Source organism: Mesoplodon densirostris, chromosome 18 (genome assembly GCF_025265405.1).
Source record: "Mesoplodon densirostris isolate mMesDen1 chromosome 18, mMesDen1 primary haplotype, whole genome shotgun sequence".
Classification (NCBI taxonomy): domain Eukaryota; kingdom Metazoa; phylum Chordata; class Mammalia; order Artiodactyla; family Ziphiidae; genus Mesoplodon; species Mesoplodon densirostris.
Window position 1 is genome coordinate 41635172 of NC_082678.1, and position 27970 is coordinate 41663141.

General features: G+C 41.8%; 1 protein-coding gene across 2 annotated transcripts; it reads left to right on the forward strand.

Moving 5' to 3' along the window:
- Window positions 1–27954, forward strand: LOC132478962 (myosin-8). 2 transcript variants are annotated; one of them, XM_060082446.1, is made up of 38 exons: window positions 1–210; window positions 1124–1267; window positions 1353–1509; window positions 4414–4441; window positions 4539–4647; window positions 4731–4823; window positions 4958–5021; window positions 5691–5789; window positions 5881–5984; window positions 6370–6508; window positions 7596–7714; window positions 7792–7941; window positions 8581–8751; window positions 9642–9960; window positions 10060–10127; window positions 12001–12088; window positions 12174–12291; window positions 12651–12774; window positions 12865–13001; window positions 14756–15011; window positions 16926–17168; window positions 17256–17432; window positions 17522–17667; window positions 17752–17842; window positions 17929–18318; window positions 18741–18867; window positions 19198–19316; window positions 19444–19640; window positions 20768–20951; window positions 21036–21201; window positions 21297–21421; window positions 22364–22672; window positions 23823–24026; window positions 25013–25138; window positions 25222–25392; window positions 25577–25681; window positions 26484–26579; window positions 27805–27954. In XM_060082446.1, exons 1-38 carry the CDS (start codon window positions 1–3, stop codon window positions 27952–27954), a joined length of 5823 nt encoding a protein of 1940 aa, XP_059938429.1. The 2 variants fall into 2 exon arrangements, with proteins under 2 accessions (XP_059938429.1, XP_059938430.1); XM_060082447.1 differs by having other exon boundaries at window positions 9642–9951.
- Window positions 27955–27970: the final 16 nt, after the last annotated feature.

Below are 27970 nucleotides of genomic sequence, written 5' to 3' on the forward strand. Positions count from 1 at the left end.
ATGAGTGCGAGTTTGGACGGTGAGATGGCTGTTTTTGGCGAAGCTGCTCCCTACCTTCGAAAATCGGAAAAGGAGCGGATTGAAGCCCAAAACAAGCCCTTCGATGCTAAAACATCAGTCTTTGTGGTGGAGCCCAAGGAATCCTATGTGAAGAGCATCATACAAAGCAAAGAAGGAGGGAAAGTAACTGTAAAGACAGAAAGTGGAGCAGTAAGTAAAAACATAAGGAGAAAATATTCCCCGCTTTATTCCTCCACCTCCTTGCTTCAAGTTGAAGCCTTCCTTGCTCAGAATCTCTAAGCCTATTGCCAATACAGACACCCTTCTGGTCCATTAACAGACATCAGATTTGGAAGGTAAAAGAAATTCTCAGCAGTAACCTCATTTCTCCCTTTCCCAACTACCCAAAGGACTTGAAAGCCACTAGGCTTGGCCTCCAGCATCTTCCTTCAATTCCTCACTTCCCAGTCTAAATCCCCAAACTTGGGAGAAATAAAAACTAGCTTCTCCTATCAAAACAATTACTATCTATTTAGATAAACAATGTATTAATATCCCCATTACTTCCCCCCAAATTGAAGCTGCTTGTAATAAATGGCCAGGAAAAATGAAAAATTAAACCCATTTAAGTAAAATGATATAAACTGATAAATAAACCTGGGACGAGGAAATGTGGGAGGAAAAAAGTATTTTTTAAAGAGTAGTATGGGGCCTCCCTGGTGGCGCAGTGGTTAAGAGTCCGCCTGCCGATGCAGGGGATACGGGTTCGTGCCCCGGTCTGGGAGGATCCCATATGCCGCGGAGTGGCTGGGCCCGTGAGCCATGGCCGCTGGGCCTGCGCATCCGGAGCCTGTGCTCCACAACGGGAGAGGCCACAACAGTGAGAGGCCCACATACCGCAAAAAGAAAAAAAAAAAAGAGTAGTATGTATTCTAGCTCATCAGAGGAAACAGATTTTCTTACCATCACATGCTAAGATGAATGTATTTTCATGCCTTTATTTAAAGGACACCGAATAATATAATGGAAAGTGTCCACAACTGTAGTCTGATAATTAAAGCAGATAAACATAAATCCTACCTCCAACCATTAACACAAACTTGTCTCTTACTTGACTTGCCAGACTCTAACTGTCAAAGAAGACCAAGTCTTCCCCATGAACCCTCCCAAATTCGACAAGGTCGAGGACATGGTCATGATGACCCACCTGCACGAGCCAGCAGTGCTGTACAACCTCAAAGAGCGTTACTCAGCCTGGATGATCTACGTGAGTGCCCTTCAGTATCTCTTTATTCCACCTACCTCTCCAGGTAAAAACAAATCCCACATGTTGACTATTCTGATTTTCTCAGACCTACTCGGGCCTCTTCTGTGTCACCGTCAACCCCTACAAGTGGCTGCCGGTGTACAACCCTGAGGTGGTGGCTGCCTACCGAGGCAAAAAGCGCCAGGAGGCCCCGCCCCACATCTTCTCCATTTCTGACAACGCCTTTCAGTTCATGCTGACTGGTGAGTGAGTGACGCATCTATTTACAAAAATGTGGAAATAGAATCTTTAACAAACAAACAGATTTGGGGCTTTGATTACAATAATACATTGCAGCCACATGGGGCTTCACTGCTTTCAAGAAACTTTCAGAGCTGTAATATCACATATTCTTCCCTGCAGCCATTCTATAGATGAGTAAAGTGAAGCTCACTGAATTCATTGACCTACCCAAGCTAACCCAGCTGGTAACCAGAAGCCTCGTTGAAATCATTAGTAGACCTCCATAAACATATTTGTTGTTGCTTTCTCACATTTATTACTTTCTGATTTGGACAGAAAAAAAGTTCAAGTAGATTTTTTTAAAATATCCACATCCACAGCAATCAAGGAAAATAGTTACCAGCCATAGCGGGAAAGCTTTGTGAATTCCTTATCTTTAAAAGACACAGCTAATATCACTAGCCTTTGGGGTAGAACAGGAGTAAAGAAAGAGCTATGACTTTCCTCTCAAAGATTTTGAAGTATTTTCCTAGAAGAATAGAAGAAAATAGAAATCTCTCTTTCTTTGAAAATACTTTTAAGATTTTTTTTTTTTTGACGTGGACCATTTTTTTTAAGTCTTTATTGAATTTGTCACAATACTGCTTCTGTTTTATGTTTTGGTTTTTTGGCTGCGAGGCATATGGGATCTTAGCTCCCTGACCAGGGATCAAATCTGCAACCCCTGCGTTGGAAGGCAAAGTCTTAACTACTGGACCACCAGGGAAGTCCTGAAAATATTTTTTTAAAATTATATCAAAGTCTGTTATTCCTGTCTTATCAAAGCATAAACAAATGGCTTTGATGCGAATTGTAGGCCCAAACACAGCATGAAAACCTTTTATCGGCACACACCAAATGTATTGCCTTTGGAAATATTCTAAATTCCTGAGTTTCCTGTTCTTCCATGAGATATTAAAAACTGGAGAAGATTTTGTTCCTTTTTGTTTTTTTATTTGTTTGTTTTTTGCACTGTTTTTAAATTGTCTTTTAAAGGAGAAGAGGGAAGAGAAAGGGATAAAATAGGAATCTTCCATTACAAATTGGCCAGCAGTTCTACAAGGATATCATACCAGGAAACTGTTCTTTGGTTGTCAGCAGAAGCTAGCTACCTTCCAGAAATTATCCAAATGTGGGCTCATTCCAGAGGTTTTAACACTTAGCAGTTGCATTTACACTGCTATGTACACCACCATCCCTACAGAGGTCCCCACTCCCCCAAGTTTTTGGGTTGCTCCAAATTCAAGATTACTTATCTCCAAACATGATTTTTGTAAAAAAAAAAAAACAAAACAAAACACCCAAAACTGTGGCATTTGACCAGGTTAGAGACTAGAACATTGTTTTCTTATCTATGTTCCCACTAGATGTGATATGCTCTTTCTTGATTTTTCTTCTGTTGGAAAAAGAAATCAATCTGAGTATGTTCCAAAATCTGTCTCTACTTCCCTGAATAGAGCCTTGAAGTTCTCTAAAGTCTATATCCACATCTAAATAGCACCCAAATTAGCATCTATTTCTCTGAATAGATTTTTTTAGATTTGAGAATGCTCTAAAATCTGTATCAGTATAGAATTAAAGATTTAACAAATCAGAAAATTGGTATATATCCAACATATCAGTCATATAACTAGTGACAATTTTTGTTTTTATTACCTAGAAATGTGTATAAAATAAAAAGGAAAATAAAAGTAAATGAACACCAACATTTACAATTCCAGATCCCTTCCTTTTTTAGTATTACCAGCTGTCAAATTAAAATGAAAAACCGGGAGGAGGCCAGGTAGCAGAAAAATATATAAACTGGAAGTCAAACAGACCTAAACATCTTGATAAGCTATGTAACTATTAGAAAAGTCACTTATTTCTCTCTGGGTTTGTTTCTTCATCTGTTAAATGAAACTTCAGAATTTTATGATTCTTACTGAAGTAGTTACAGATGAAATTATACGATGCCTGGAATTTTCTTTAAAATAACCAAGTGAGTTTAGGATGGGAGTACAGGTTATACAAAGTTGGCCAAATAATAACTGTTGAAACTGTATGATGGGTACATAGGAGCTCTTTATACGTTATTGCCTCTACCTCTGTATACGTTTGAAACTTCCCATAAGTTTTAAAATTAATAATATTTTAAGAAGAAACACATGATTCTTTGCCTCTCATTTTCACAAATTTTACTCCAAGAGGCAAGTACTATCTGGGAGCTACACACAAAACCAAGATCACAGGCAACATCTTCAAAATGTTAAAAAGGATAAACTGATTAATCTTTACAGAGTCAATAATCTTTGTATTGAATGTGTACTATTTTTTTTTTTTCTTTTTGCGGTATGCGGGCCTCTCACTGTTGTGGCCCCTCCCGTTGCGGAGCACAGGCTCCGGATGCGCAGGCCCAGCAGCCATGGCTCACGGGCCCAGCCGCTCCGCGGCATATGGGATCCTCCCAGACCGGGGCACGAACCCGTATCCCCTGCATCGGCAGGCGGACTCTCAACCACTGCGCCACCAGGGAGGCCCTGTACTATTTTTTTAAGGAATTTTGCCTTTTTAAAAAATTTTATTTATTTATTTATGGCTGTGTTGGCTCTTCGTTTTTGTGTGAGGGCTTTCTCTAGTTGCGGCAAGTGGGGGCCACTCCTCATCGCGGTGCGTGGGCCTCTCACTATCGCGGCCTCTCGTTGCGGAGCACAGGCTCCAGACGTGCAGGCTCAGTAATTGCGGTTCATGGGGCTAGTTGCTCCGCAGCATGTGAGATCTTCCCAGACCGGGGCACGAATCCGTGTCCCCTGCATTGGCAGGCAGATTCTCAACCACTGCGCCACCAGGGAAGCCCGAATGTGTACTATTTTTAAAAACTGATGGTCTTGATTTCTTTTTTACAGATCGTGAGAACCAGTCCATCCTGATCACGTATGTGATTTTTTTCTTCTTTGGTTTGTGGTGATTGTCTTAGATGTCGACAACGTGAGCTGTAGTTCTGATCTCATCTCTGGTTTCTGTTTGACAGCGGAGAATCTGGGGCAGGAAAGACTGTGAACACGAAGCGTGTCATCCAGTACTTTGCAACAATTGCAGTTACTGGAGAGAAGAAGAAGGATGAAACTAGCAAAATGCAGGTGGGTCTGACCGGCGTGTCAGAATCAAGACTGGCAGGGCGCACAGGAAGCCCCAGGTGTGAGGACTGCTCTTGCCTTTGCAGGGGACACTGGAAGATCAAATCATCAGTGCCAACCCCCTGCTGGAGGCCTTTGGCAACGCCAAGACCGTGAGGAATGACAACTCCTCTCGCTTTGTGAGTCTCTGGGTCACAGAAGGGTTTTCTCAGGCTTTAAATGCCCAAAAAGGCATGTCTGGGTTATTAACTCAATCTCTTCTTACTCGTGTGCTAACAGTTTTGTATATAACATCATCTTTTTCACTTGCAAGGGTAAATTCATCAGGATCCACTTCGGTACCACAGGGAAACTGGCTTCTGCTGATATTGAAACATGTAAGTAACAGGACCATTGAAAATCAAACAGAGGAACAAGTGATGTCATTTGCAGGGATATCCTGCAACACTTGTTGAGCACTGAGCCTGCTGGCAGAGTTGCCCGTGAGCTAATGCCAGACTTATCCATAATCGCTGTGTGCTCTATTCACCTCAGTCTCAGACTGATGGCTCTATAACACATTCTGCAATTCCCGCCCCAGAAGCAACTATGACATTTTCTCCAGGAAAAACAGTAGGACTATCTATGGACTTCTATGAGTTATCTATAGGCTTACAATACATTTCTGTGATTTGCTCTTAATCTGAGCTTTGGTAGGTGTTTCCAAGGTAGTCCCCCACCAAAGAATCTAAGGTGATCTGAGGAAGGAGGGGATATTAGGATCAATTATAATACAGAGGTCACAGGTCATCCATATGCAAAGTTGATTTTTACTAGAGCATGCATACTTCACTCTCTGCTCTTAGACGGTGAGAACCTTGGGTAATTGTCATATGTATTTGGAATTCTTACATGTAGTACCAACAGGATCGATCATCACGTTGAAATCTCAATGGAGCCTAACATAATTTAGGCCCCAATTTTAGCCAAAGACACTGCAGTTCATTTAATATCTCAGCAGCATTGATATTTTTTCTAATTCAATGTCTATCTCCCTCTCTTTCCAGATCTTCTAGAAAAGTCTAGAGTTACTTTCCAGTTAAAGGCAGAAAGAAGCTACCATATTTTTTATCAGATCACTTCCAATAAGAAGCCAGAGCTGATTGGTAAGGATGAACTTAAATTCACAGACAAAAGTTACTATTTTTGTTAACAACTTCTAATGTAAAACATACATCCTGAATTCTATGTATCCAGAAATGCTCCTGATCACCACCAACCCATATGACTTTGCCTTCGTCAGTCAAGGGGAGATCACAGTCCCTAGCATTGATGACCAAGAAGAGCTGATGGCCACTGATGTAAGACACACACTCACTTTTTAAAAATCCATTACGGGGCTTCCCTGGTGGCGCAGTGGTTAAGAGTCCACCTGCCGATGCAGGGGACACAGGTTCGTGCCCCGGTCCGGGAAGATCCCACATGCCACGGAGCGGCTGGGCCCGTGAGCCATGGCCGCTGAGCCTGCGCGTCTGGAGCCTGTGCTCCGCAACGGGAGAGGCCACAACAGTGAGAGGCCCGCGTACCGCAAAAAAAAAAAAAAAAAAAAAAAAAAAAAATCCATTATGTATGGCAATGACAATAGCAACCACACCATAAGTGTGGTTACCTTAGAATATAGTGTAAATTCTCCAAAATATGTTAGTCTCTTCTGCCCTAACTTTGTCCTGTCATTTCTCCTGGCAGAGAGCCATTGACATCCTGGGCTTTACTCCTGAGGAGAAAGTGTCCATCTATAAGCTCACAGGGGCAGTAATGCATTATGGGAACATGAAATTCAAGCAAAAGCAGCGTGAGGAGCAAGCGGAGCCAGATGGCACCGAAGGTACCAAATGAACCTCCATCAGGGTTTAAATTAGAGAATACGGCAAGAAAAAAACAGTTATTCTAAACTCACATTTCCTTTGTAGCTGGACTTCTGAGGGGCATGTACACATTTACACACACTGCATGCTTTCCTCACCCCCTTTCCCTCCTCACATCTCCATATCTCCATCTTTCTATGTAGCCCAAATGAACCCTAACAGCCACTTGTAAGGATATATCTAAAAAGCACAACCTGGGGCCAGATCATTAGAGAGGGAATGAGACAGAACCGTGAGCTTGCTTTGCCTTAGCAATGGCGAGAAGGTAGATAGGATAACTTGGCATATTGGTCTATTTCAGCACCAGCTGGACAAACCTAGTGGAGGGATACAGGGTCTTGCCCAAACACAGAGCTGGGGTTGGAGGACATCTGTGCACATGTGTGTGTGTGTTGTCTACATTTACCCTCAGACAATCTAGGCAACAAGACAAAAAAGAAACTGAGAAAGAAAAATCATAGACTCTATGTATGGAAAGAACATGGAACTTACAGGATCTACCATGGAAGCTAAAGTTATCTGCTCCTTTAAGCCTTTCCTGACCACCCTGGCTCGACATTCTCTCTCCCTCATTTACATCATAGTCATTGACAAAATTTTACAAGGGGACTCTGTAGGAATCATGCACTAAAATTTAATCCTCACGTTTTCAGATAAAGAAACTAATTCGTTGAGGTTAAATCGGGAGGAGCTAAATTGAGATAAGGTGTATTTATCTTCCCTTCCACCCCCATGTACTGTGTCTAAAGAGCAGGGACTCTGGCTTTTGTGTTACATAAATTATTTCCATAAACACTGGACATATTTTTAGTGTTGTTAAATTTCTCAGGAGTTGCTTGCAACAAATCACCAAAGGCCAGTTGTAACTGACTCACCATTTATTAGCAAGTATATGCTCTAATAAACAGAGAGCCTCACCTGATCTTCTCTAGAATTATTTAAAGCTTTTTATTTAAATAATAACGAAAATGGATGGAGGAAAATGGAAAGACTACCTTGAAGAAGTATCTGCTGTTAAACAACATTCCTTGAATTGTGTCTCTGCAGTTGCTGACAAAGCTGCCTATCTCCAGAGTCTGAACTCTGCTGATCTACTCAAAGCCCTTTGCTACCCCAGGGTCAAGGTCGGCAATGAATACGTCACCAAAGGCCAGACTGTGCAGCAGGTAAGTGCACAACCTCAATGAATCACATACATCCCAGACCTTTCATAGTGCCAACAAACATTACTCTGTCCATGAAGGTATACAATGCAGTGGGCGCTCTGGCCAAAGCCGTCTACGAGAAGATGTTCCTGTGGATGGTCACCCGCATCAACCAGCAGCTGGACACCAAGCAGCCCAGGCAGTACTTCATCGGGGTCTTGGACATCGCTGGCTTTGAGATCTTTGATGTGAGTTTATCTTCATATTAATAAAAAGTGGGAGAAAGGCAATTTGGGTTTTGATATACAGAGTATTATTATTCATTTACACTTGTAGTGTCTACATTGCTTTCTCCAGCATGGCACCTAGAACGAAATAGCTAGGAGGTAACTAGATAATAACAGAAGTAATAATAATAGCTAACATTTATCACGAAGGCTGTATTTCTGGCACTCTACTAAGCTCTTCAGAATGTTACCTCATTTAATCTTCACAACTCCATGAAGGAGTAACTAATATTACTTCTAATTACATGTGGAGAAACAGATGCAAGAAAATCAAAACACTCGCTAAAGATCCTGCAGCCATATAAAGCAAAGCCACAACAGGAACCTGGCTATGCAATGTTTGGCCCATACACAAGGCACCTCACATGGAGGAGAAACGGCCTAGAGGTAGAAGCGTAGTGACAGTTCATAGTCTCAGAAATCATGAAAAGGGCTCATGTCAAAAATGATCATTTTTTCCCTGGGATTTCTGAAGAGACAACAATCAGTTTAAACTTGATTTCATTACTGTATTCCACATATTTTCAATAAAAAATTTTTCAGTAATGAATTCTACTGCTATAAAAATCCGCTTAATGTTGGAAATTTGGTTTTGTGCAGTTCAACAGCCTGGAGCAGCTGTGCATCAACTTCACCAACGAGAAGCTGCAGCAGTTCTTCAACCACCACATGTTTGTGCTGGAGCAGGAGGAGTACAAGAAGGAGGGCATCGAGTGGGAGTTCATTGACTTCGGGATGGACCTGGCCGCCTGCATTGAGCTCATCGAGAAGGTCCGCCTGACTTCTAAAGGAAACCCGAACTGAAAGGATAACTTTCCCAAGTGCCTTAAGCAACTCCAGAATGTATTACTGTAATCTTAAATAGACTGATCAGAACAAGTTAGAAAATTACTTTAGAAATGACTTTCTCTTTTCAACTTTTACGTAAGAAGAATCAGAGAGTGTTTAGCTTCATTTTGTCATAACAAGTTCTGTTCTAACACCGACTCAGATCCAGGTTTAAAGCAGCATCTCTATTGAGATGGTCTGCTTCACTAGAAGAGCTACCTCATTTGTTCTAAATCTACCTCCACTATGATCCAAGATGTCAACAATAGAAATAACTATTTTCTAGATCAAAATTAATGCACAGGTAACACAGCTAGGGCTTATATCAAAGGTAATCTGTTTGGAAGTCAAGAGTCAAATTGCTACGCTTCTTCATAATCTATCTTTAAGGGATTAAATGCCCAAAATGTCTTAAATAAGGTTTGAGTTATTTATACCGTTAAGTTATTGCATATAAAGTAAATATCATTCTAAGTCAGTAAGTCCTTTTCATAGAAAAATAAAACTGACAATAGATTAATTCACCAAACAGGGGAAAATGTGGTAATCACAGAACATTTTAATAAGTCGCCCGCACTTATGCAGTGCTGACATTTGGAGTTTATATCCAGCTATTCTTTTAATTGAAAATAATGCTATGGATTGAATGTGAGAAAGAATGGTGGAAAAGTCATTCTAATGATAACAAAAGGACCTCTTTGAGCTATGACCCTGGTTTACTTTATAAATATATTTAATTAGGAGTGCTCATAATTCAATCAAATGACAGCCACTATGTCTATATATTTTGAGACAAGATAGGTTGACACCAATGTCTGCTTTTCTGAATTCAGCCACTGGGCATCTTCTCCATCCTGGAAGAGGAGTGCATGTTCCCCAAGGCCACAGACACCTCCTTCAAGAACAAGCTGTATGACCAGCACCTGGGCAAGTCTGCCAACTTCCAGAAGCCCAAACTGGTCAAGGGCAGGGCCGAGGCCCACTTCTCACTGGTCCACTATGCGGGCACCGTGGACTACAACATTACCGGCTGGCTGGACAAGAACAAGGACCCCCTGAATGACACTGTGGTTGGGCTGTACCAGAAGTCTGCAATGAAGACTCTGACCAGTCTCTTTTCCACATATGCTACTGCGGAAGCCGGTACTTTCTGTGCCCCTGATCTAAATTAACCTATCCCCATAGAATGTTCACATACCAATCCAGCCTCTGGGATTCTACTTTCGTTGATGGGTTTTCTTTTTATCTTAGACAGCGGCACAAAGAAAGGTGCTAAGAAGAAGGGCTCTTCTTTCCAGACTGTGTCAGCCCTTTTCAGGGTAAAGTACAAATTTAGTTCGAAAAATCTATCCAGTTTCTATGACTTATCATAATTAGGATAAGAATAAAGGATTTAGAATAAATTAGGAGGGAATGGAATGTTAATAGGAATTACTTCAAATATTCCTTCTTGTCAGGGTACAGCCAAAGCAATACTCCTCCTGTAGGGCTGAATGTTTTACCTCTTATTCCTTATTATGCTCATCTAATGTATTCAGGAATTCCAAAATACCCTTAGAAGCTTTCTCGTTATATAATAAGGCCGATTTTTAAGGAAGCACAGCTGAACTTCAAAGGTCTCCCTGTGGAAAGCCATATCTTTTTTTTTTTTTTTTTTGCGGTACGCGGGCCTCTCACTGCTGTGGCCTCTCCCGTTGCGGAGCACAGGCTCCGGACGCACAGGCTCAGCGGCCATGGCTCACGGGCCCAGCTGCTCCGCGGCATGTGGGATCTTCCCGGACCGGGGCACAAACCCGCGTCCCCTGAATTGTCAGGCGGACTCTCAACCACTGCGCCACCAGGGAAGCCCTGAAAGCCGTATCTTTATTCCACCAATGTTGCCCTTTGAGAATGTTCCTGAGTTCCCCTTTGAGAATTGAGCCCGAGACACACCCTTTAGGACATCCTTCTACCAAATCACATCTTTGTCCTCTGAGGTGGATTTAATTTTTTGTAATAGCTGAAAATTAGCTAAAGCCAAACCTAGTGATTTAGATGGATGATTAAGATAGAAAAATATCTCTTAAGAATAACAGTAATAATAACATTACTACAAATAATGTGATTCTCTTAGATGGCTTAAAAACTGGCTCTTCTAAAGGGGAACATATGGAGCATCTGGTCTAATGGCTGCTTTGTCAGGATTTCTATGGCTAAGTCTCGTTCTTTTTAAAACTAAAATGCAGATACTATGTATGACCTAAACAAGAAAATAGCCCTGTTCTTTTTTTCTCACTACCAATTTGCATTATTTCACCAAATATGCCCTTGTTTCAACTTATCCTTGTATATAATTGCAAGATTAGAAACTCACATTACTTATTTTATTTCCTAATAGTTAACTGAGATATGAAAAATAAAGCAACTCTGCCTTCTCAATAAATATACCTAAGAAATACTGAGAAATAGCTACTTGCTAGTTTTCTGTGGTGGAGTAAAACACCACTGTCTGTCATAATCAGTTACTCTATTTCTGGAATAACTCCCCCCATATGCTTCAGACTGTGATCATACTCAGGTACTCAAGATCCACTCACACAAGGTCATACAGTCTTATGATTTTAGACTCTTCTAAAAAAAAAAACAAAAACAAAAAACAAAAAACAAGAGGTTACAGGTCCCAGGGAATAATACACTCAAAGAAGGACTGGCAAACATTGGGACAGTGGCTAACCTAGGTTACCACTGTAAACTACTACTGTGAAAAATATTAGCACTGAGAGAGATGAAAGAGGCCTTAGAGGTAATCTCAACTATTTTCAGATGAGGCCCAGAAAGAGAAAAGGGATTTTATAGAGTCAAGCAGCTCATTAGTGGCAAAGCGAGACTGTAGTCCTTTGTCTTCTGATTCCCGGTCAAGAATACTTCCTGTGTGTCAAGGCTACTGAATTTGCAGTTTGTTTACAGGATAGATCCTAGGTGTCATAAACGAATATGAGGGAGAGCTGCATTTCTTCCCAGCACTTTAGCCTTCCAGTTTTTTGGCAGGCTAGAACTCTTGAGACCTTTAAAACACAGAGCAACTGAAGCCTCATAGACTTTTACCTAATATAGTTAAGAAAGTGCCTAGGTTCGTTCCATGTAATTACCAAAAAAAAAAAAGAAATCTGAAATAGAACTTTCTCATCAAGTCCCTTCTACCTGGTTTTCTAGGAAAATTTAAGTAAACTGATGACCAATCTGAGGAGCACACACCCTCACTTCGTACGGTGCATCATTCCCAACGAAACCAAAACTCCTGGTAAGATCTAAGAGCATGAAATAATCACACAGGCACAAGTTTGAAAATTCAGTGCCCAGTAGTAAGTACTCTGATTTATTTTTAGGCGCCATGGAGCATGAGCTTGTCCTGCATCAGCTGAGGTGTAACGGTGTGCTGGAGGGCATCCGCATCTGCAGGAAGGGCTTCCCAAGCAGAATCTTATATGGGGATTTTAAACAAAGGCCAGTCTCCCTCTGTCACATTTCACTGAATGCTGTGACTAATTAACCATTTTCACTGTTGTCCTCTGTTCACTGTTTTTATGTATCCTGCTTCGTCAATACTATGAAATTAAGTCAAATAATATAGTCTTGTGGTGCTAAAACGGAATACAGGCTAGAGAAGGTGGCATTTCTTAAAAATAGGACGGAAGCATGCATTAGCTTGTGGAAAATCATATTGTTTTACTATCTGAACCTAAAAGGACAGTTGGATTTTCTACTTTTGCTTTTTCTCTTTTTACTGACTTTTTTTTGGTGTCGTTTGGTTTTCATATATGATCACACCTTCCTAATCATTCTTTCTTTCTTCGACTGAACAGATACAAAGTTTTAAATGCAAGTGCTATTCCAGATGGACAGTTCATTGACAGCAAGAAGGCTTCTGAGAAACTTCTTGCCTCTATTGATATTGATCACACCCAGTACAAATTTGGACATACAAAGGTATGGCTATTACTTACACCTCATCCAAGTCCTCTGCCATAGTTGTATCTCCTGTAGTCTGGGATGATTTGTAATTTTCTCTCTCTCCAGGTTTTCTTCAAAGCTGGCCTGCTGGGTCTTCTGGAAGAAATGAGAGATGAAAAGTTGGCCCAGATTATAACAAGAACTCAAGCCATCTGTAGGGGATTCCTAATGAGGGTAGAATATCAGAAGATGCTGCAAAGGAGGTAACCATGCAGAGGATAAGGACTGTAAGGTCTCTTAGGGACTTTACATCCGTCTTCCTTATTTATTAACTCTTTCATTTTGTGGTTAATATGCACTTCTCACCCAGTTCCGAACTCACTCTTACAACACATCAGCCTCTGCTTAACCCCTCACACTGGGATTCCCTTCAACACGTCTCTCCTCCCTCAGTTTCTCCCTTTCATTCATCTCACATACAGCAGCAGGAATCATTTGCAGTAAACACTATTTTCATCATGCCGTATCTGTTTGCGGTTCCCCACGGTCTCCCACATCAAATCCAAGTTGCTTGTGTGTCTGTCAAGGCCACTCTCTATTCCCCACCTCATCTATCATCTCCCACCGCACAGCCTTTTCCAGCCAGGCTAAACAATTTGCTTATCTCCTTCTCTCCTGTTTGCACAAGCCCTCCCCCTCAACCTAATTTATCTCTTTACCAATTCAAGACTTCCATTTCCGCTTCCTCTAATTAACCTCATCCAACCCATCCACCCAGCACTACTGCATTCCCTGTCCTTACACACACGTTTTGCATTCATTTTGCTCATCTGTAGTTATTTACTTCTGTGGTATAAGTGTTCCCAAGTCTTTTCCATGTGTCAACATTATGGTTTATGTCATGATATCTGCCTTCTCAGAGATATGGTTCTTATAAATTGGACCTATAGAAACAGAATCTCCATTTTAACAAGCTTGAAGAGGCAAACACATTGTTATAAGGCAGGTAAACCTTGCCAGTCTATTGCTACAGTGTGCAAAAGGAATATCTTTTATTACTATTTTAAAATGTTATTTAAATAAAACAAATTTCGTAGCTCAATCCATGCTAAATGCTCTGCAGACATTAACAATCTAACTGAGCAGGTAAGAAGTAGGCATTTGAAAGGACTTGAGAAAAGCCAGTCTATTATGTGAAGAAACTAACAAAAGTTGTTTATGGAGTAGATAATTCGGCAGCGATTAAAATCAGAGGAGAGGTTTCAAGGAAAACAGGATAAACCATAAGCTCAATTTCAGTGGGCAATTAGGAAAGCAAGCCATGCCCTTTCACAGGTCACGTCAGTGTGCCAAGGGCCAAGCAGCACAATTAACGTACACCTGCCACACCCAATACCAAGTCACTAATATTGTGATTTCTCAAATACTCTTAAAATGGTATGTGTGCTCATATATACAAAGTAGTCCTCCTCTAAAGTCAGCTTCTTTGCTAACGTGACAGGGACCTGAGAACACACAATTGTTCAGTATGAGCAGTGCGTATGAGCAGTGCACATGAGCAAAGTGGTCACACTGAGGACCGCTCTGAGTGTGAGGGCACACGTGTGTGTGTGTGTGCGTGTGCACGTGTGTGTCCTGCATATAAAATATACAGAATTTGACACATCACTTACGTGTGGGGGGGGTCATTAAAAGGGGAGTTTGGGGCCTCCCTGGTGGCGCAAGTGGTTGAGAGTCCGCCTGCCGATGCAGGGGATACGGGTTCGTGCCCCGGTCTGGGAGGATCCCATATGCCGCGGAGCGGCTGGGCCCGTGAGCCATGGCCGCTGAGCCTGCGCGTCTGGAGCCTGCGCGTCCGGAGCCTGTGCTCCACAACGGGGGAGGCCACAACAGTGAGAGGCCCGCATACCGCAAAAAAAAAAAAAAAAAAAGGGGAGTTTGTATGTAAAAAAATAATACTAACAATGACATTGTCTCTAATGGATCGATCTACACTGATACTTTTCTGTCATTTCAGAGAAGCCCTTTTCTGCATCCAGTATAACATACGTGCCTTCATGAACGTCAAGCACTGGCCCTGGATGAAACTCTTCTTCAAGATCAAGCCCCTCCTCAAGAGTGCAGAAACCGAGAAGGAGATGGCCACCATGAAGGAAGATTTCCAGAAAACCAAAGATGAACTTGCCAAGTCAGAGGCAAAAAGGAAGGAACTGGAGGAAAAAATGGTGACTCTCTTGAAAGAGAAAAATGAGCTGCAGCTCCAGGTTCAATCTGTGAGTACTCTGTGTGCTGAATGCATGTCATGGAAGCTTTTCTGGAATTCACATACACTCTGGATTTACAAATGGCCTTTTCTTGAAAAAGAAAATTTCTAGTTGCTTTTTTCAGTATTTCACTTAACTTTCAATATTCCTGTGAAGAAGCAAGGCACCAACTACTTCCAAATTGCAAATGGAAAATGGGAGATTGAAGAATTTATTTAACAATATCACAAATTTAATAGGCATGAAGGAAGCAGTTTAAAGGCAAGCCCCCAAATCTGTCATTTTACTCATCTGCCTTGCCTGCTTCATGCCAGTCTTAAGAGCCCTATTTCCTGAATAAAAGTGTATGAGATTGTATTTAAACTCATAAAAGACAGTTATTCTTATTTCTCTCTGTATCTCTTTTCCTCAACCCCCAGGATTTAGCTCAATAAATTCATTTGCAGTTGCTTGAACTGAACTACCACGGTGGAAGACAGAGCTAGTGACCTCTGTGATTCTTCCTTTGATACTGATCCTGAGTTCTCAAGGCCTCTGTTTATTGGTTAAAGAAGTTGTAATCAGAGTGGGAGTAGGCTTGGCATCAGCACTCTGGCCAAATACAACCTCCCATTTCCTTGGTCCAACAAGCCCAACAATGTCATGAAGAAATCTGTAAAAAAAAAGGATAGTTTTCTTAAAATGTTTAAGCTATTTTCAACTTTTCCTTCTGATAAGTTCACTTATATAAAGGTTACATTGTCCCAATCATAGCCTATTCATCTTAACCTCTTTTCATAGGTATTATCATTAGTCAGTGAGTAAATATATACTGAGTGTATGACTATTAAAAATAAAAGCAGGGCTTCCCTGGTGGCGCAGTGGTTGAGAGTCCGCCTGCCGATGCAGGGGACACGGGTTCGTGCCCCGATCCCGGAAGATCCCACATGCCGCAGAGCGGCTGGGCCCGCGAGCCATGGCCGCGGAGCCTGTGTGTCCGGAGCCTGTGCTCCGCAACGGGAGAGGCCACAGCAGTGAGAGGCCCGCGTACAGCAAAAAAAAATAAATAAATAAAAGCAAAGGAACCCTGAAGTCCTCATTATCAAACGTTTAAGCATTTTAAAAACTTAAAACACTGAGAAGTTAAAGAAATTCCCCAGCCCAGAGTAATAAGGTCATGGCTGAACTGATTTTTATGAGTCCTTTAATCACTTATAAAAACTTCATTGAGTTATGTAGTTTCTCAAAATTACAAGTTCTTATATAGTCTAATATTCATTTTGAGACTAATAGGTAATTCTTAAAATGGAAATGGAAGCCTTGGACAATTATACAGCACTGTTATGGTCTATCAGAGAGGTTTTGAGTATATGAAAAATGCTTCATGGAAATGTATTTATAGGCATAATGTTACATAGTTTTTCTTTTTTTTTTTTCATAGTTTTTCTTTTTAAAATTCAATGTAGCAACTAGTTGTTTGAGGCAAGTAGGGAATGATCAAAACCAAAACTAACCAATTTGACTTAAGTCAAAAACCTTTGAATATTATAGTTGAAATGTTCTTAGTAATCATTTATTCCAATCCTCTTAATTACGTGAGATAATTGAGGGTAAGAGGAGTAAATCAATTTGCGCAAGGTCATACATATGGAGGCAAATTTGGGACAAGAACCCAGGCTTCCTTTGGTCCTTCCACTCTTCTACACAATACTTTTTAAAATAGTCAATTGCTTCAATCCAGTCATTTTTCAGGCTAATTTGCTTCTAAATCTATAGTGCCATATCTAATTAGCTACGTTTCTCCAGACAATGGAATGATGTTCAATTAATTTGTATTCATACTGAAAAATTCATTAGCGTTCAGTAAACACTACTATTTTGTGCAAAGTACAAGTTCAAAATAAGTAACAAATTCTCTAAACAGCTCAGCAAATCTCTCCACAGGAAGCTGACGCCTTGGCTGATGCAGAGGAAAGGTGTGAGCAACTGATTAAAAACAAAATCCAGCTGGAGGCAAAGATCAAGGAAGTGACTGAGAGAGCTGAGGATGAGGAAGAGCTCAATGCTGAGCTGACGGCCAAGAAGAGGAAACTGGAGGACGAATGTTCGGAACTGAAGAAAGACATAGATGACCTTGAGCTGACACTGGCCAAGATTGAGAAGGAGAAACATGCCACAGAGAACAAGGTATGAAATATATTTGTATACAGCATATAGAGACTCTGCCATCTAACTAAGCTGCTTTAGAGATAATCTCTTCCTTAACCTTTCTAGGTGAAAAACCTCACAGAAGAGATGGCAGGCCTGGACGAAGTCATAGCTAAGCTGACCAAGGAGAAGAAGGCCCTCCAGGAGGCCCACCAGCAAACCCTGGATGACCTGCAGGCAGAAGAGGACAAAGTGAACACCCTGACCAAAGCTAAAGCCAAGCTAGAACAGCAAGTGGACGATGTGTGTTTTTATCCATTTGAAAGTTTTATCCATTTGAAAGTTTTTTTTAATATACTTTCAATTTTTAACAAAGCTTATTTTCTCATTAGCTTGAAGGGTCTCTAGAACAAGAAAAGAAACTTCGAATGGATCTAGAAAGAGCCAAGAGGAAACTGGAGGGTGACCTAAAATTGGCCCAAGAATCCATAGTAGATATAGAAAATGACAAACAGCAACTTGATGAGAAACTTAAAAAGTAGGAACTCCAGAAAAAAAATTCTATGTGACATCATCTTTCAATTCTTATGGGTACTAATATGCCTTGTTCTTCTGTCTAAAGGAAAGAATTTGAAATCAGCAATCTGCTAAGCAAAGTTGAAGATGAGCAGGCAGTAGAAATTCAACTACAGAAGAAAATCAAAGAGTTGCAGGTGAGTCATCTCACCTCCACTGGTTTCTGCACCCAAAAAAACTGAAATTGAGGTGAGTTCATGTTAATGTGCTGTGTCACTGCCAGGCCCGCACCGAGGAGCTGGAGGAGGAGATCGAGGCAGAGCGGGCCTCCCGCGCCAAAGCAGAGAAGCAGCGCTCGGACCTCTCCCAGGAGCTGGAGGAGATCAGCGAGCGGCTGGAAGAGGCTGGAGGGGCCACTTCGGCCCAGATTGAGATGAACAAGAAGCGGGAGGCCGAGTTCCAGAATTTGCGCCGGGACCTGGAGGAGGCCACCCTGCAGCACGAGGCCACGGCGGCCACGCTGAGGAAGAAGCATGCGGACAGTGTGGCCGAGCTGGGGGAGCAGATTGACAACCTGCAGAGGGTCAAGCAGAAGCTGGAGAAGGAGAAGAGTGAGCTGAAGATGGAGATCGACGACCTTAGCAGTAATGCAGAGACCATTTCCAAAGCCAAGGTACCCAATACTGTCTTCAGATGAGCATAGTTAATAACCTATGAGAACCCTCATTGTTCTCTGGCATTCAACATTGTTTGTAGGCAGTTTATAGCACTGATCTAAAATTTTGTATTCTAATATACTCCATTTTATTTCTTTTTTTTAATGCTGGATATAATCTGTTAAGATTATTTCAAAATCTACTTTGTCAGTGTCAAGTATCATTGGGATAAATGAGTGAGTTCCAACAATGAGCACTTTGGGGAGATTATGCGCCCGTCATACTTGAATCCTAGCATGTTCCATAGAGTTGGTGCCATAAGTTTCTACTCACACTTGACATAAATTTATTCTCTAAAAATATTTTAAGAATCCAGTGGTAATTTTTTTTTTTTTTACTGTATTCAATGTCTCATATTTCATGGGTACCTGTGCCGTAGGGAAACCTTGAAAAGATGTGCCGCGCTCTAGAAGACCAAGTGAGTGAACTTAAGACGAAGGAGGAGGAGCAGCAGCGGCTGCTCAGTGACCTGACGGCTCAGAGGGCACGCCTGCAGACGGAAGCGGGTAGAGATCTCCCTCAGTCCCGCAATTATGGCCTAGACAAAAGCAATTCCGGGGGTTCTGAATTAATAGCAATACTTCCATATTAGAGGGGAGTAATCAACTATAGGAATTTGCTGAGCGGGTTAGAAGAAATTTTTAAAAAGCAAGAAAGAATCAGCAGCCTAGTTTATTTGTTACACTACAATAGCGATGCTGCTTTTTAATCTAGCCAGTTCTGTAACAATATTTATAATTAGATAAAGTATGTATTTGTCATGTACATATAATTATATATACAAACTTTAGGCTTGTTTGTTTATGCCATTATTCCTTTACTTCGGTAATTCTTAGGTGAATATTCCCGACAACTGGATGAGAAAGATGCTTTGGTCTCTCAGCTTTCAAGGACCAAACAAGCATCTACGCAGCAGGTTGAGGAGCTGAAACGTCAGCTAGAGGAAGAAACCAAAGTAAGTTTTACCAAAAGTATTCTTGACTGATCAAATCTAAACATATTCAGTTAGGTTCTCCTTTAAGTGTATAAATTAAATATCACTGAAGAAATGAATTTAAGTCACTGAACTCATACTTCCACAGGCCAAGAACGCCCTGGCCCACGCCCTGCAGTCAGCCCGCCACGACTGTGACCTGCTGCGGGAACAGTATGAGGAGGAGCAGGAATCCAAGGCCGAGATGCAGAGGGCGCTGTCCAAGGCCAACAGCGAGGTGGCCCAGTGGAGGACCAAATACGAGACGGACGCCATCCAGCGCACGGAGGAGCTGGAGGAGGCCAAGTGTGTGCTGTGAACTCTAGAGGAGGGACATGACATGGTTTCCTAGCTGCCCAGCTCAGCAACTCCCAGAAAACAGCTGTGATGATGATGATAACAAAAGCAGAAGCTACCCTAAGTGCATACTGTGTCAAATACTATCCTATATTAACTCATTTAGTTTTCTTAACAACATTACATTGCATTATTATTTGTATCCCTGTTTTACAGATGAGGAAATTGAAACTGTGAGAGGTTAACCAACTAACACAAGAGCATATGATTAATAAATAGTACAGCTGGGATTAGAACCAGACATTCTGATTCCAGAGATCACCTTCTTAAGTATTGTAGTACAAAGACAGATCTCTTAAAACTCATGTTGGAGGCCATCTGAACTGTGCATAATGTTCAGAGTTAGTCTGAATAAAGTAAAGCCTTAGTCTGGGTACACACCAAAGGAGACCTTCAGGTAGATCTTCTAGAGCATTAGGGCTAAAGGTTTTTGTGTACATTAGGCATATATAGTTGGCACACAATTGGGAGTAAAGCAAGAATGTAGACAATTCAGAAGGAATAAAAAGAAAAACCCTGCCTTTGCTTAGACTACATGAATTATCCTGATTTATTTATCCATTCCTCAGGTGAGAATGACCAAATATATATTATTAGAAGAAACTGGCTATTTTTCTCTAGGAAGAAAAGTATATAAAATAAAATGGAAAGTCAGAGAAAGCAAAAGAATATGCCCAGTATATCTGTGACCAATAAAATATCTAGTTAGTCTCAAATCCTTTTTGGAATGAGATGAGATATAAATCAATAGAATTGCCCTGGCTAATCATTCTCCATACCATACTCAATCAGAAGCCCTGAAAATCCTGAAATCATATGCTGTAAGATACATACATACAATGTCAGCTCCAACAATGGCCTCCAACAATTCAGAAACAAAAAGGACTTGAGTCCAGTTGTTTACCACTTTGGACCTTTTCACAGTTTAATCCATCTAGAAAGCAGTTCTGGCTACCACAGTTTTGAAAACCATGCTACTTGACATTGTAGAAAAAGGACTATGAAAGGGGGCTGAGGAGTTTAGCACTTGCCCCTGTTCCTGACCTCTCTCCTTAACTGCCTGGCTAACTTTTCAGGAAGAAGCTGGCCCAGCGTCTGCAGGAAGCTGAGGAACATGCAGAAGCCGTGAACGCCAAATGCGCTTCCCTTGAGAAGACCAAGCAGCGGCTCCAGAATGAAGTGGAGGACCTCATGCTTGATGTGGGGAGGTCTAACGCTGCCTGCGCGGCTCTCGATAAGAAGCAAAGGAACTTTGACAAGGTAGCCCAGCCTGCTCAAACTCCATCGATGTTTTACTTAGTCTCCCTTTCTCCTTCCATTAGCTGACAATTTACTGCTTTTCAGCTCCTATCAGAATGGAAACAGAAGTATGAGGAAACCCAGGCTGAACTTGAGGGCTCCCAGAAGGAGTCCCGTTCTCTCAGTACTGAGCTGTTCAAGGTCAAGAATGCCTACGAGGAATCCCTGGAACACCTTGAAATGCTAAAGAGAGAAAATAAGAACTTGCAGCGTGAGTGCTCTTGAACTTCCCTACCCTATATGGCCCTGGAAAGACCTTTCCATGTTATATCAGTCTGACCACTTCTCTCTTCTGTTCACCCACAGAGGAGATTTCTGACCTCACTGAGCAGATTGCTGAGGGAGGGAAGCAAATCCATGAACTGGAGAAGATAAAGAAGCAAGTGGAACAAGAGAAATGTGAAATTCAGGCTGCCTTAGAGGAAGCAGAGGTATGTATATTGATGTTGTGGGGGGAAAATCAAAGATAAACATTGGTGGAAACACCACTGTTTTCATTGGGCAATGGTACTATGAGATGGATCCATTATTACAGAGCAGGTGAGAATCTGAACTCATATAACCTTTATGAAGGGCAATTTGGCAATAGTTATCAAAAGTCTTAAAAATTTAATAATACGACCTATCAGTTCTATTTCTAAGAATCTATCCCAAGAAAATTATCCTAAATGGAGGCAAAGTTTAAACACAAGATCTCCAATCCAAAAACAAGGTAAAGCAAACTATAGAACATCCATGGGATGCAATTTTCTACAGCCATTAAATGTAGTTAATATGGGGAAATAGTTATGGTAGAGGATAATTTTTTAAAGCAAGACACATTTGCATATACAATATAACTTTATCATGTATAAATATATATAAATAGGAAAAAACTAGAAAAAAATGTACCACATTAAAATTGTGCCTCTAAGTGGAGGCAAAATAGGAAGGTTTTGTTTTTATAAATTACCCCACATTCTACAATGGACACATATTTTGTAATCAAAAATATATATATGTTTTAAAACTGAGAATTTCTACAACAGGAATTAGTATATCACGTGAACATTTTAATTTATAGAACGGGAGAGAATTCCTGTTCACTACACATAAGTTTAATCATATAATTTTTGTTACTACTCATATGAATAATATTTGTATAGCACTTTATACTTTACAAAGCACCCTTATTACAGAGTTGCCCAATAAAGTCTATGACTGAATAAATTAAAGGATGATTTACCTAGTAGGGTCCTAGAGCTCTTTTATTGTACTTTGTAATGTTAGACAAACTGATATTAGTAAGAGTTTGGCTCACAAGGGAGTACCCTCCAAATATTCATTTTCCATTATTAATTGATTAATAATTAATTGATCACTGTTTTGTTAAGGCATCTCTTGAACATGAAGAGGGAAAGATCCTGCGTATCCAGCTGGAGTTGAACCAAGTCAAGTCTGAAGTTGATAGGAAAATTACCGAAAAAGATGAGGAAATTGACCAGCTGAAGAGGAACCACATTAGAGTCATGGAGTCCATGCAGAGCACACTGGATGCTGAGATCAGGAGCAGGAATGATGCTCTGAGAGTCAAGAAGAAGATGGAAGGAGATCTGAATGAAATGGAAATACAGCTGAACCACGCCAACCGCTTGGCAGCAGAGAGCTTGAGGAACTACAGGAACACCCAAGGGATCCTGAAGGTAGATGGGTCCACATTAACAGCCCAGACAAGTCAGGGAAGTGACCCGTCTCCCATTCATCACAACACCTTCTTGTTACACCATCCATTTTTTTTTCTTTTAACAAATTATACAGTTCGTAGTATGGAGGTAGCTAAAAATAAATACACATAGAATATATATTTATTTATTTTTGGCTGCATTGGGTCTTTGTTGCTGCACGCGGGCTTTCTCTAGTTGGGTCCAGCAGGGTCTACTGTTTGTTGCGGTGTGCAGGCTTCTCATTGCGGTGGCTTCTCTTGTTGTGGAGCACGGGCTCTAGAGCGCAGGCTCAGTAGTTGTGGTGCACAGGCTTAGTTGCTTCGTGGCATGTAGGATCTTCCCAGACCAGGGCTCGAACCCGTGTGCCCTGCATTAGTAAGCAGATTCTTTTTTTTTTTTTTTTTTTTTTGCGGTACGCAGGCCTCTCACTGTTGTGGCCTCTCCTGTTGTGGAGCACAGGCTCCGGACGCGCAGGCTCAGCGGCCATGGCTCACGGGCCCAGCCGCTCCGTGGCATGTGGGATCTTCCCGGACTGGGGCACGAACCCGTGTCCCCTGCATCGGCAGGCGGACTCTCAACCACTGCGCCACCAGGGAAGCCCCGAATATATTATTTTTAAAGAAACGTTATATAAAAGAACAAACAGAAGCCCAGAGATAAGCTATGATACGAGAGAAATTAAAAGACTTTGGCACCAATAGGCCTGAGGTTGAGTCTTAGTTTTGTCACTTACTAGCTGCCTGATTTTAGGCAAGTTATTATAACCTCTCAGAACCTCTGTTTCTTCTACAAATTAAGAATGAAACTACCCACCTCACAGGGTTACTTGTGAGGATGAAGTGAGAAGGCAGATGTCAAGTAATGGGTACAGCATATGGAAAATGCTCCATAAATTATAGATACTGGTGACTCACACATGAAAAATAACCAGTTGATGGCATAAAACACAACAAGAATCAGTCTCCTGATAATCCTCTCTCACCTAAGCAGGTGACATCCCCATTTTCATGCTCATTCAAATGACAGGCCTGTCATTTCCTGTTCCTGGCACCAACCCTTTCTTCCAGTTCATCTCCTGGGATGTTCGCATCCTCTTCAGGGTGTCTAAGCCTTTTTATTAACTTAACAGGATACCCAGCTCCACCTGGATGATGCTCTCCGGGGCCAAGAGGACCTGAAGGAGCAGCTGGCGATCACGGAGCGCAGAGCCAACCTGCTACAGGCCGAGATCGAGGAGCTGCGGGCCACCCTGGAGCAGACGGAGAGGAGCAGGAAGACGGTGGAGCAGGAGCTCCTGGACGCCAGCGAGCGTGTCCAGCTCCTGCACACCCAGGTGAGACCCTCACACCAAACAAATGCTGGTGTACTGTAAAGTGATGAATCAGAATTATAATATAGAAGTACTCTATTTTTATAAATATGTGTATATTTAAGAGGATGGGGGAGATGCTTTAAAATATTAATTGCAATTACCCTGAAGTGATGCGATTATAGATGATTTTTTGCTGTGTGTTCTTTTTAAGATTTTCTACCAAAACGGGGCAAAGGTATTACTTTTTTTATTTAAAAATAAGATTTGACTCTAGATTATTTTGAAAACCATGGTGTGGAATAAACTTGAATAAAGATATCTGTTGACTCCAAAATCTGAAAATGTTCCACACAGTGTTTCTCATCAGCAGCACTTCAGCATTCAGCATTGCTATGTCTACAGTCCCTGTGCCTTGCAGGACATTTAGCATCACTGACCAGCCTGGGTGTTAAATGCAGTAGCACGCCCTAGTTATTCTGACAACCAAAAATATCCACCCCCATACATTTCCAAATACCCACTGAGGTGATATTGCTTCCCTTAGAGAACCACTGGGTTGAAATTTTAAGAAAATGCTTTCCTAAGAGTAATTCAGTATTCCCCAAGGGAGCAAACCATTCAAGTTAACAGAGAATAGATTCCTTCCAACTGAGAAACTCTCAGTGCCAGGCTCTCACAGAAAGAATCTACTCTTTTCTAATATTTCCAACCTTTTAAGGACAGAACACTAGTGATGTCTGGTTGACATCTAATTGAAAGAGCAATTAACTAATATGGACATTCTTGAACCTCCACGTCCTTATGCATAAATCAGATGGACATTGGGGCAGTGGAGGTGCAGGGGGAACCAACCTTGCAAATGATTAACATTTTGCACTGAACAACTATTTAAAGTTCAGTGAAATGTTGCCATTAGGTCCCCTGCATAAGCCAACGACGAGTAAGACATTTGTAAAATCCCAAGTGTGCAAACTGCAGGTCTTGTAAATTTCCACTACTTTTAACAGAACACCAGCCTGATCAACACCAAGAAAAAATTGGAAAATGATGTTTCACAACTCCAGAGTGAAGTGGAAGAAGTAATTCAAGAATCGCGCAATGCAGAAGAGAAGGCCAAGAAGGCCATCACTGATGTGAGCAAATGAGCATTTGTTTAATGAAACTGTGTGTTACCTGCCATTACCAGGTTTGTTATACTGGTTTATTTACTAATTAGGCGGCCATGATGGCCGAGGAGCTGAAGAAGGAGCAGGACACCAGCGCGCACCTGGAGCGGATGAAGAAGAACCTGGAGCAGACGGTGAAGGACCTGCAGCACCGCCTGGACGAGGCTGAGCAGCTGGCCCTGAAGGGCGGGAAGAAGCAGATCCAGAAGCTGGAGGCCAGGGTGGGTCTCCCAATCTCTCTGAATCCGGGAAGTGAAAACGGCACTCCCCCATCCTTCTCTCTTCTTGTATATTGACTCCCATCCTTATCCTATGGCTGGGGACAGCCACCCAGTATCTTCAGTAGGTCCTGAGTTAATTAACATCCCCCAAAACTGACTATATAAATATCTTTCTTGATTGTAGGTACGTGAGCTTGAAGGAGAGGTTGAAAGTGAGCAGAAACGTAATGCTGAGGCTGTTAAAGGTTTGCGGAAACACGAGAGAAGAGTAAAGGAACTCACCTACCAGGTAAGGGGAAGAGCTTTCTAGAATATCCAGACTTCCTGCACAAAGGGAAATTGAAAACCTGGTGACTAGGTGGTACTCACAAATAGCTACATATTAACTTGATATATATATAAGGGGCAAATGACCCAATCACCTATCACAGACCCTTTCCTAAGCTAGGAAAATCAGGAAGGCCTTTAGAAAATAGTGTAAGTGGGCTTCCCTGGTGGCGCAGTGGTTGAGAGTCCGCCTGCCGATGCAGGGGACGCGGGTTCGTGCCCCTGTCCGGGAGGATCCCACATGCCACGGAGCGGCTGGGCCCGTGAGCCAGGGCCGCCGGGCCTGCGCGTCCAGAGCCTGTGCTCCACAACGGGAGAGGCCACAACAGTGAGAGGCCCGTGTAATGCAAAAAAAAAAAAAAAAAAAAAAAAAAAGAAAGAAAATAGTGTAAGTGAGGAAAGAATACAGGTTTCAAAGACAGATAAACTGGTATTAGTCCTGGTTTGGCCTCTCTTACTTTTTAAACTTGGATAGGTTACCTAATACTGTAAACTTTAATTCATCACCTGTAAAATAGAATAAAAACACCTACTCACCAGAGTAGGGAGGTAAGGATTAGAGACATGTATAAATCTCCAACATAGTGCCTGCACACAGTGGACATTTAACAAGAGTGGCTACTGTTAATACTATGAAGGAAGCCTCAGAGTTGACCACATTTACGCCAGGCCCACCTGCCATCATATCAAAGTGATTTACTTCACCACCTGTAGTGGGTTTATTTTGTTGGATTCAATGCAGACCATTTTTTTCAAACTTCCAGACTGAGGAAGACCGCAAGAATGTCCTCAGGCTGCAAGATCTGGTAGATAAATTACAGGCGAAGGTGAAATCATACAAGAGACAAGCTGAGGAGGCTGTAAGTATCTTTAAGCCCCTGAGGGAAGAAGAAAACTTCTTTGGGGGTAGAAAGTGTATTAAGAGAATGTGTTAATGAGAAAGAAAGAGACCAAGTAAGAATATGTCATTCTTATTTTAAGAGAGATGATATGAATATGAATTTACCCCCAAATCCTAATTATAGAATACGACTTCAAGACGAGATGTTTTTATTATTAAGCAATTTGTAGGAGTTGGAGGGAAAAAAGAAAATTCCAAATAACCCACCTTACTTGATAGCTGCAAAGAATATCCAGCAGAAAATCTAACACCATGATAAATATTCCTCTCCCTCTAGAAATGCACAAAATCAATTGTTCCCAAAAGCCAAACAGAAATCTTTTACCCCAGTTGACTCCTTCCCTCGCTACCAGTGTCATCAGCAGGGACTTATCCCTGCACATTCGCTGTAGCAAATTAGGATGTGTTGGAAGATTCTCCAGCTTCACTCTTCCTGGTTGTTCCCCACTCTCCCAGACACAATGTAGTGGGTAAGAGGTAAGGGAACACGAAAGGGAGAGGCACGAATGATAGTAAGTCCAACCAACAGAGGGCATACTTTCTTCCTATCCCCATCCCCCCACCCGCAGCGTCTCTGTATACCAGCGTCAAAATATATGGCAAAAACATTTCAACTGGCATTTTCCCAAAGTTAGAATTTGACTTTACATTTACTTTCTAACCCCTGTGAGCAAGCATACACGGGTCTCTTCCTCCTTTCCACCCAGTCCATACATCGTAAATAGATTTCACGTATACATGGGTTTGACATAATGAGCTTGTCTCTTCCATTTCAAAACTGTTTCTTCTTTCATTCTTTAGAGTAAAAAATGTAATTGAGGGCTTCCCTGGTGGCGCAGTGGTTGAGAGTCCGCCTGCTGATGCAGGGGACACGGGTTCGTGCCCCGGTCCGGGAAGATCCCACATGCCGCGGAGCAGCTGGGCCCGTGAGCCATGGCCACTGAGCCTGCGTGTCCGGAGCCTGTGCTCCACAACGGGAGAGGCCACAACAGTGAGAGGCCCGTGTACCCAAAAAAAAAAAAAAAAAAAAAAAAATGTAATTGAAGTTACAAGTTCTGTCTGGATTTGAAATCAGATATGACAAACAAACCATAAGAAGGAAATATCTGAGTTGAGGAAATAATCCTGTTTGTGACAAGTGCAATGAGAACCACAAAGTCTAACTCTCACAACTTTATTCTTAGGAGGAACAATCCAATGTTAATCTTGCCAAATTCCGCAAGCTCCAGCACGAGCTGGAGGAGGCCGAGGAACGGGCTGACATTGCCGAGTCCCAGGTCAACAAGCTGCGGGTGAAGAGCCGGGAGGTTCACACAAAAGTCAGCCAAGAGTGAACACATGTGCATGATG